At 50.4% G+C, this 9,643-nt stretch overlaps 2 protein-coding genes, besides 2 other annotated features; both read right to left on the bottom strand.

Annotated features, from left to right (window-relative positions):
* Positions 1-545: 545 nt before the first annotated feature.
* Positions 546-577: a sequence feature (Short protein (GSTUM_00009924001, CAZ85216.1) was converted to a misc_feature.).
* Positions 578-621: 44 nt separating this feature from the next.
* Positions 622-643: a sequence feature (Short protein (GSTUM_00009924001, CAZ85216.1) was converted to a misc_feature.).
* Positions 644-964: 321 nt separating this feature from the next.
* Positions 965-2,533, bottom strand: GSTUM_00009923001 (uncharacterized protein). XM_002840978.2 has 3 exons: positions 2,132-2,533; positions 1,381-2,063; positions 965-1,324 (listed from the first exon to the last, which is right to left on the bottom strand). Exons 1-2 carry the CDS (start codon positions 2,467-2,469, stop codon positions 1,964-1,966), a joined length of 438 nt encoding a protein of 145 aa, XP_002841024.1. The 5' UTR covers positions 2,470-2,533; the 3' UTR covers positions 965-1,324; positions 1,381-1,963.
* Positions 2,534-2,641: 108 nt separating this feature from the next.
* GSTUM_00009922001 (uncharacterized protein) lies at positions 2,642-8,036 on the bottom strand. XM_002840977.2 has 8 exons: positions 7,069-8,036; positions 6,584-6,781; positions 6,350-6,520; positions 6,153-6,277; positions 5,582-6,071; positions 4,171-5,431; positions 3,216-4,104; positions 2,642-3,155 (listed from the first exon to the last, which is right to left on the bottom strand). The coding sequence occupies exons 1-7, from the start codon at positions 7,189-7,191 to the stop codon at positions 3,962-3,964; spliced, it is 2,511 nt and encodes an 836-aa protein (XP_002841023.1). The 5' UTR covers positions 7,192-8,036; the 3' UTR covers positions 2,642-3,155; positions 3,216-3,961.
* Positions 8,037-9,643: the final 1,607 nt, after the last annotated feature.

The raw sequence follows: 9,643 nt of genomic DNA, 5'->3' as shown, positions 1-9,643 counted from the left end.
GAAGAGATATAGACGTAGAGCATACCATAATGACATAACAGCACTGACTAAGAACCAACAACCTCCGCTCAAGACAGTCCACCAATCTGCCGGGCGTAGCAATAATTATTTCTGCGCCATCTCTGAGGTTGTAAGCCTGTTCTTCAATAGTATGTCCACCAACAATACTAACACAAGTAAACCCCAGAGGAGTAGCAAACTTCTTCGCCTCCACCTCAATCTGCTGCGCCAGCTCACGAGTGGGCGCGAGTACAATAGCGTATGGTCCGTCATTCTTGGTCATTTCGCTTAGAGACGGCAGCTCAGAAATGTATACGAGTAGCGGTAAAATGAACGAGGCCGTTTTGCCAGAACCAGTGACAGCCACACCGATAAGATCTCTGTTCTGGAGAGCAATGGGAATAGCAGCCCGCTGGACTGCAGATGGCTCTTTATACCCGACCTCACCAACAATCCTAAGTAGTCTCTCTGGCAACCCAGATTCCTGCCAGGACCGCATAGGATTAGGAATCGCCCCTCCCCTCGTAGCAATATTAAAGTCCTCCTTAAAAATACGCCAATCTCTCTCCTTCATCACCTCAAGCGGCTTTTCAGACCAATGCTTGTCAACCCAATTAGCACCCTCCCTCTTCTTCCTCTCCATTTCCAGAATCTCCCTGGCTCTCCTCCTCTCGTCCTCCCCACGCGCCTCGAGGGCCTTCACATACCCCTCCGTGGGTTTCTCCGTCTCCGCGAACCCGCCTAGACGTCCGCGACCGAAGAAGTGCGCCTTAGCGCGATTGTTGTATAGAGGGTTGTAATCCGGAGAAGTATCCTCCTCGGCCCCCCATTCGAACGTGAACTTCCGCTCGGACGTCTTCCTCCGCTTTTTCTTGCTCGCTTGGGCACTCGAGTCCGGGTCGATACCCATGTATCTCTTTCTAATCTCTGCAGCGCCAGCAGCTTCCAGTGAGACCTTCTTCTTATCACCACCCTTCTCTCCGGGCGGTGGCGGCGGAGGCGCCATATCACCATCTCCTCCCCGACCTCTATTCCCACCACCACCCCTCTGAAATCCTTGCTGATTCCTCATAGCGGCAGGCCCAGTCGGGGGCTCACGTTGCCCTCTTGGGCCAGTCGGTGGTCCTCCACCTCCACCTCCTCTTCGTGCACCACCTGCGCCACCACCGCTGCTGCCGCTACCACCGCCGCCGCGGGCTCCATTACTCTGAGCCTCCAACCAACCACGCCGTTCCGTCTCTTCGCGTTTCCGCCGGTCTTCGACCTCCTTCTGGCGTTTTTCTAGCGCGATCTTTTCTCGTTCTACTTTTGGCAGGAATTTGGGCTAGGCAGGTTAGCATAACTCTTTGTATTTATTCAAGGGGCGAGAAAAGTATAAACCCTTTTAGCAGCTTCATCCGCCTCTTTCTTCTTCTTTAGTATCTCTTCGATAGATAGAGGACCTCGGGTAGGGGTTGGTTTTGGCTTAACTTTCGGCGGGGGTGGGGGAGGTAGTTCAACGGGTGGTGGTGGAGGAGGTTCTTCAGTTGGCGGTGGAGGAGGTACCGTGGAATCTGGAGGGGGCGGAGGTGGCGGCGATGACGGAGGGGGAGGGGGAGCTTCGAGGGGGTAGTTATCCATTGCTGTGAGTTCTGGTTGATCTAGCAGGAAGGTGGAAGAGGCTGGAGAATTCTCTAGCCGCGCTTTTCAGGTTGTTGTTCGGTGTGTGGAACATGAGAGCCGCCGGTTGGCCGGGTGAGTTGACGTCGTCGATCACGGCAGGCAGCAGAGCCTCCAAATCCCGTATCATAATACTTGTATCACTACTACCGGTATCGCGACAAGAAAAAATAAATTCTATGATACGAGAAAAGCACCTGCGCCAATTGCCAGAAGGAAGGTCGATTTACCCGCAGGAAAGGAGAGTATATATCCAATTTCACCTCTAAAGTACAACACCATCCCACAACCCATATATCCGTGTCTACCTCGGCCACTCTGTCCATCCCCTTCCATGTCCAGCTTTCCTCCACCTCTCGATAAGATTCGGCATCCCACGCATCGCCTTCTCCCGAATTTCCAACCTGTACACCGTTTTAATTAGCCTCCCCTCTCCACCTTTCCTAACCTGCTATGGAAAAAGGATACATACCTCCCCTTGAGCGTCCTCTCCCACCCCCTCCCTTTCGGTGACATCATCTTCTTCATCTTTGGCCCCTCGAGGGCCCTCTTCTCCCTCACCGCCGTCTTCTTGACCGTCGGCGGCAACAAATCCTCTACACCATGGTCTCTCGCGAGCAGCACTAATTCCTTCTGCCGGCGCAGCGAGTACACGGGGTTATGCCATTTCTTGGTGACTGGGTGGATGGTCGGCTTGAACGGGTTCTTGACGAGGTCGTTGGCAGTGTTGGGGGGGTAACGGGCGAAGAACCGGGTTAGTCGCGGTGGGAGGGTTTGGGCGAGTCTTATGAAGTCGGCAGAGGTTGCCATAGTTTGTCCGTTCGTAGTGTGGAGAGGAGAGCGGTGAGGGAATGTGATGTGTGGAGGGATGTTTGGAAGGATGTGGGAACAAAGGTGGATTGTTTAGTCTAATCCGGCAGTGTTAGCTGCACAGTATCAAACTTCACTTCGCTTGGTATCATGATACAGTACTCGTAGGTAATTTAGGTATTGAACTCCAAGTGATGGGTCACGAATTCCATCCAATAAGAATTATCAATAACAAGAGATGAAAATACGGAAGACAACAAAAAGGGAAAAGGAATAATAACATGATATTATATAACAAAACTTTCCAAACACCATGTCGCAATGATCCCCAATCTCCCGAACACCGTCCTTTTTCTTTCTTTTTTCTCTTTTCCCTTTTCTCAGAGAAAGACCTGTGAAAAGAAAAAAATGTAAAAAAAAACATAAAGTGCGTAGTTACGAATGAACAGCAGAGAGTGAATAAGACTAAGCAAAGGGAATAAGGAAAAACCGATGCGCCAACGACCCGATGCCTATCCCGAACGGATGAAACACCAAAAGCAGAAAGACACACAGAGATCCGAGAAAATGGAAGGAAGTAAATAAATAATAGATGAGAACAAATGAATGAAAAAGAACCCAGAAACCAGGGATTTAGAATACATGATCCAGAAAGAGTAAAAGCCGCCAATCTGCTGGGAATGTAACTGCTGTACAGTACAGAAGAGTAAGTACAAAAACCACAAGGCGTGAGTTGGATGATCAACTGCCCTCGCCCAAAGTGCGCCGCATCAAATGACCATGAACACAGCCCCTTCCCACCATCATCCCCCTGACATCCCCGTAAAGCTCGAGATCCGCGGGAAAGCAAGGGAAAAAGGGAAAAAACACAACCAACATAGAAAGATCCCTTTCGATGAAGAAAGATGACTTTGTAGCATAACAAGACGCCATAATCATACACAATAAGAACCTTGGAATACAAAAAGGCCAGAGCCGCTCATCCTGTTTGCCATCTCGTAATGCCCCGCCGCCACCGAACCAAGACCGTGACCGACCTGACCCTACTAACCAGCCAACCCCCTCCCCCCAAAGAAATATAAATATATGAGTAAATAAATAAAAAAACATTCATGAAGTTATATGAAATGTGCTTGATGCATGAAGAAACAGAGATCGTGAGAAATCATAAAATAGTCTTCATCCAGTTTAATTGGCCAAGGTTGAAATCCCGGCCCTGGGAAGGTCAATGAGTAAAGAACGAACACGCAGATAAAAACGCCGAAAACGCACGACCATATCCTCCAATGAAACCCCCGAAAGAAATACGACAAACCGGCAATCTCGTACAAAAAAGAAAAGTGTCTGAGAACCCAAAATAGACATTGCAATGCAAAAAAAGTAGATAGAAAGAGAGAACTCGCGAGCGCTGTGCAGAGATTTGATGTCCTCTGTCCCTCACGATTCCTGCGCAGGGGACGCAATGCTCTGGTGTGAATCGACCTCGCGGGTTTTACTTAGGAGAGACCCCCATCAGGGGAGACGAGGACGGCTGTAAAGGCGAGCTTGGTATTGAATGGATGCCGGATGACCGCTTGGAAACCTCCGACATCTTCTTCCTGAGGGAAACGAGTCTTTTGCGGATGCTTGAGACATCTAGACTCAATTAGCGCCAAAGTTCATTTGAGGAAAGTCACAAAAGCGCTTTAAACCAACACTCACAGCTCTCGACTATCATTCTATCTTCTTCCTCCATGCGGACGTCTCCATCATTTTGGTCGACAGAATCGTTCTCCAAGACCGCTTCCAGCATTCGGATTGATGTAACATAAGCTACCTCACATCCATTAAGGTCGTCCCCAACCAATTCATTGACTGCTGCTGCCCTACTCATTTCAAGGGCGCGGTCATACATCAATTTCTCCGCGGTGACACCAGGCGTCACCACAACTCTATCACCACTAGCATCCAAGGATCCATCGCTATCATCATTCTGATTATTAGGGTGACTCGGGTGACTTGATGGCAGCAATTTCTGAGCCTCGATCAATTTGCACTTAACAAAGTCTGCCTTCTCAAGAACCTCGTTGAATCGGTCGCGGACCCACTGCACACAATTGTTCATTCTCATGCTCGCGGCTGACATAGCTGGTGATGTTTGGTTATTCCGCCTGTTGGAGGTATTCCACCATGCCCCAGCAATATCCATAGCCTTCGCGAGTATCCCAAGAGCTTTGACATACAATACGAGTGCTTCCTCCGCGAGTTGAACAACCGCATCGGGGGTAAGGTCGAACTCATTCGACGGCGCAGGCTCAACAGGAAGTCCAAGGTCCCCTTCGCTTGCTGATGGAGGGAGCAACCCTAATCCATGTACAGGCGCTGGCACAGCAGGTATCAATTGCGCAAGCTTAACCTCAGCAAAATTGTAAACAACATCGCTCCTGCTGGCAGCATCCTCAATGTTGTATACAGCTTGCATATCGTCATCCGATGGACCACCCTCATTGCGAACCATAACCATGCTAGTGGGATTATTCGGGTACGTGGGGTATGGTGACTGCACACCAGGTGGGCTATGACGAGGAGGTGAGATACTAACACCAAACAGACGAAGGTTGGCAAGCTCCAATGCCTTAGCAAGCGCAGACCGAGTCGAGCTCGGCGAGGGAGAAGGAGCAGAGCCAGGAGAAGGCCCATACCGTCTTTCATACGAGTTTCTTGGATATCCACCATCCTGACGTCTGCCGGTGACAGCGATTGCATTTGTGGCGCCTTGACCCCCAGATGTTGGTCTACGTGACAAAGCGCTCGAAGAAGGTGACGGTGGGGTCATACCATTCCGCCTAACAGTGGCGAACTCATCTGCAAAGGCATTGACCTGGACAAACTGCTTATCCACAAAAACATAATCCTTCTCAACTCGCTCCTCCTCGAGCGGACGCATCTCGCGAGCAGTCGAATTGCGCTTCGCATGTCTATCCTTCTGCGGCTCCCGTTCCCGTTCTCGCTGAACCAATAATGAGCTACCGGGTGAAGGGTCTGTGCCCCTACTGGCCACCCTCTCCATAGGAGTTCCAGCCCTCCGGCTATCCACGCGCTCCTGCCAGGCCGGCGCAGTCGCATGAGTTACCATCGCGGGCCTTGATAATGGAGATAGCGGTGGTGCTTGGGCACCTTGGGTCGTAGCCCTACGAACATCCGCTAATCTGAGAGGGGGGGTTGCGGATATAGGGCTAGTATGGGCAAAGGGAAGGGCGGAGGATTCTACGGCCTGTCGGAGCCGTGGGGATGGAGGAGTTTGTTGAGGAGTTCGCCTTCCTTCTCGGTCGGTTCCAAGCTCTCTCCCATCACCCAGTGCTCGTAAAGAGGGGGTCCTCTGTATTGATGTGGGGCTTGCTTTGGGAGTATCCATACTCCTTGCCTTCTTCATTGGCTCGGAAACCAGGGCAATGGAGGCACCAGGAATTGGCCCAGTGATGACAGGGTGACTGAAAAACTCCTTGAATGACATTCTCTCCAAGGGGTTTCTCCTCAGTAAACTACATATCAATCTTCTGATCTCCTCGCTTGCTGTGCACGAACTAGGGAACTCAATGGTATCGCCTTTGGTCTCAATTTTCCTCAAAAGCTCCACATGGTTTGGCGCCCTGAACGGTGGCTTTCCAACTACCATCTCATAGAGCACAGTTCCAACAGACCACAAATCGGCAGTAGCATCGTACTTCTCATATCTCAAAATTTCCGGCGCCATATAGAGCGGCGATCCACATAAAGTGTCTGCCAAGGAGGCAGCGGGTAGATTTCTAGCAAATCCAAAATCGGCAAGCTTGAGGATCGGCAGTGACGGAAGCCCGACGAGTGCCTGCGAGCCATCCGGAGCGTATTCCCCTTGGGCTACCGGGGTCCTGGAATCATATCCGGCAGGTGGATCTAATAACAAGTTTTGTGGCTTTACATCCCTATGAACCAATCCGAATTTTCTTAGGTACTCAAGTGCACTGGCAAGTTGCTTCATAAAATGCCTGGCGACAACCTCGTGCAGCCCACTTCCAGGAACATGGGGATAGGTCTTGATCAGGGGCTCCAAAGAGGGGTGTAGCGATTCCAGTCTGTCTCTCTTCTTGATTATGACAGACAAATCACCGACGGAGCAGTACTCCATGACGATATAAATGTATTTGTCATTCTTGCTGCAATCCTTCAGGGCGACAATATGTGAGTGATCCAGTTTCTTAAGAATCTGGATTTCTGACTCGAGGTTTTCGAGAAGCTTTCGGTTAAGCTTCCCTCGTTGTACCACCTTGACAGCAGCTAGTGATTTCGGATTTTTCTAACCGGAATAAAAAAAAAAATCAAGAAGTTAGCACGCAATTCAATGATTGGGTCACGACATCGGACCCCCAACGTTTCAAACAGGCCCGACACAGGGCCGAATAAGAACCAGTAAAATGAAATGAGGAGGGCTCGTCGGGACGCATCTCAAAGGGTAACCACAGCTATAGTAGACCCATAACGGTAGGGTTCCCCCTAGCTCCTCGGATGATGCAGAGGATCCCAAAAAGAAATCTTGGTGTGGAAGATGAAGGGGGGGGTTGGAGTGCATGGAGCGGAGCTCACCACATGGTGTCCCTTGAACACAACAGCAAAAGACCCTCTGCCAATTTCTTTGCCCACTCTAAAATCCCCTACCAGCGAATCCGGCGTTGGTCCCCCACTCGAGGACGGATGTCGTGAAGACATAACTATAAGCTCGTATCGTTCCTTATCCGAGGTCGAGGTTGGGCGAGAACAAGCAAGCTTCGAAGCTGCTACCGTAAGGTTGGTGTGGCGGCTAAGTTTGAGAAGATGGCGTCGACCTTATGTGTCATACGACGGAAGCTTACTATCTGGTCGAGCAGATAGATGCTTGTGGAATATACTGGGCGAGAGGGAGCGTTGGGCTCGGAGCAGCGGTTGACGAGCGAAAGAGTGGAGATAACCGGAAACAAGTTTAGAATGGTAGATGTCGCGGCAGGCGGGAAGATGATTGTATAATAGAAAAGATGGAAGGGTAGAATGGCTGGTGGGGCTGTGAAGCGAGTGGGCTATTCTATTTGAATAGGTAAATTGTGGGTAAGAGGGAAGAGGGGAGGAGTAGTGAGAGGAGAGAGAGGATATGATGGATGACTGGTCACTGGTGACGAGTCGGTGCGTGAGCGTGATAGGGTACCGTTGTAAGGGAAACAGCGAGAGCAACGGGGGAAGGGGAGCGGGCGGAGAGGTGTAGTCGCAACGACGGGGAGGAGCGGGAGGAGGGAGGAGGAGGAGAGAAAGAAGAAAGGAAAGAAGGGAAGAGAAAGCAAAGAAAGAGAGGAAATAATTGGAGGCGCGGTGAGGAATCGAGCAAGCGAAGGGTAGCGAACACACTTTAGATAAGAAGCGTTACTGACGGACTAACCTCCAGTACCTGTATTCCCGTTGTCTGCTTACTGTCTCATGTACCGTAGCAGGAACGGGTGGATACTGAGGAACGAAGAACAAGATCCAGAAGACAGGCAAGGCGAGGGGGATAAAATGCACACCTTCAGAAACAGTGAATTCACGGCCTTCTTTCTTTCCTTCCTCCCTGTCTTCCTTGAATAGTAGAGGAGAAAGAGAAGAGGAAATGGGAGCAGAACAGAGACAACAGACAGTCCACCGTGGACAGATGAAGAGGTACAGTATGTATAAATGTAAGAAATGTAAGTAGGTATGGCATTAGGATAGGACTAATGTAATAATAATTCGGAAGACACAAGCACTGATCAGTCACAGCCAGCCAGACACAGGGCGAGCTGCCACCATGCCTGCTCCTTTCTCCTTCATCCTTTTCCCTCTGTTGCTCTGCTTCACATCCACATTTTAGCTCCAAAACGTTCTAACCAGGTGACGTGACCTAACCATATTTGGTATGGTCCAATCGAGAAATTACCTTGTCCGGTCAAAAGCAGGGTAATTCATGATTTGGTCATGCTTCCCTCCCCAAGGCCCACCCCAGAGCGCACCCAACCAGATGGAAGAAGCCCGGGGCGCAAGCACCAGAAGAAGCAGCGGGCGGGCAGACAGGCAGGCAGGCAGGCAGGCTTGCAGGCTTGCAGACACGCACGCAAACCGCAACAACTGTGGAAGAAACGTCAAAACAAACTCACCTTCAGTAAAAGAATGCTGCGGCAAAACTGCTGGCTCCAATGTAAGGATTCGAATGAAATACAGTGAGACAAAACTAAATAAGTACCGTACCCATTGGTCACTTGGGTGACGGAGCCCACCCATGCCTCTGGCTTACCGAAAGTCTGCTCGTTCCTTCCTAACCTACGGCATATAACTCACGATACCGGTACATATGTACGGGCAACCCTAAGGCCCCCCCCCCAACAGCCCTTCCTCTCCCCATCCGGGGTCCCATTAACATTAGCACCTAGAAGAGGGAAAGAAAAAAAGCACTCCTCGTCTTGGCCCCGCCGTGTCGGTACTTTTTCCATGCGTCTAAAGATAACCCTTCCCCCCCCTCCCCCAGAGGACTCGATAAGGAGCGCACTTACTCGAGTATACATGAAGACAAGGCCCTACCTATCACGACAGAAAAATCCTCAACAACGCAAAATATCGAACGGGGCCAAAACCAATGCAGCCAAGCTTGATGGCAATACTAGGTTGAAAGGGAATAATCCGAGTTTTTTTTACTTTTTCCTTTGGGCTCAATGCAGATTGGGGTAAGTTGAAAAGGCGAGTTTGGTACCGGTAATATATATATTATATATATCTACCCGACCTGGTCTAAGTCACAGAGGTAAGCAGTACCGGTATAGGTACAACAGGCAGAGTATATCGGCGGTGGGAGTGTGAGAATTGTAGCTTAGTCCCGCAGCCATCTCCGCCATATGATATGCGTCGTTCTTTGTCCACGAATACGGCACGGGTTTTCTGATCATGCGGGAGGTATAGGATACGAGTAGAGAAGACCCAGGATATGGTGATGTTACTCTACAGTACGAGCGCAGTCTGTGCATCTCAATTCACACTCAAGTGGAATACGGTGCGAGAAATGGGAATTGAGCGCTTCAGGGAATAAACGGAGGTACCCACTCATTATCCTAGCTCCCAAGGCAATTCCGCCCTCAATTCGGGATGGCAGGCAAACCCAATCCCCAGGCCCCAGGCCCACCACCCTTCT

This window comes from Tuber melanosporum, assembly GCF_000151645.1.
Source record: "Tuber melanosporum whole genome shotgun sequence assembly, scaffold_63, strain Mel28".
NCBI classification, from domain to species: Eukaryota; Fungi; Ascomycota; class Pezizomycetes; order Pezizales; family Tuberaceae; genus Tuber; species Tuber melanosporum.
Note: the sequence above shows the minus strand (reverse complement) of the source record. Positions and strands in the feature narration are given on the sequence as shown.

Coding starts and splice junctions, on each gene's coding strand:
- GSTUM_00009922001 (XM_002840977.2), bottom strand. CDS start 7,191: ATGTCTTCACGACATCCGTCCTCGAGTGGGGGACCAACGCCGGATTCG. Junction 6,072..6,152: donor TACGATGCTACTGCCGATTT/GTGGTCTGTTGG, acceptor GGAGCTTTTGAG/GAAAATTGAGACCAAAGGCG. Junction 5,432..5,581: donor CATTATCAAGGCCCGCGATG/GTAACTCATGCG, acceptor GAGCCGCAGAAG/GATAGACATGCGAAGCGCAA.
- GSTUM_00009923001 (XM_002840978.2), bottom strand. CDS start 2,469: ATGGCAACCTCTGCCGACTTCATAAGACTCGCCCAAACCCTCCCACCG. Junction 2,064..2,131: donor GAGAGGACGCTCAAGGGGAG/GTATGTATCCTT, acceptor AACGGTGTACAG/GTTGGAAATTCGGGAGAAGG.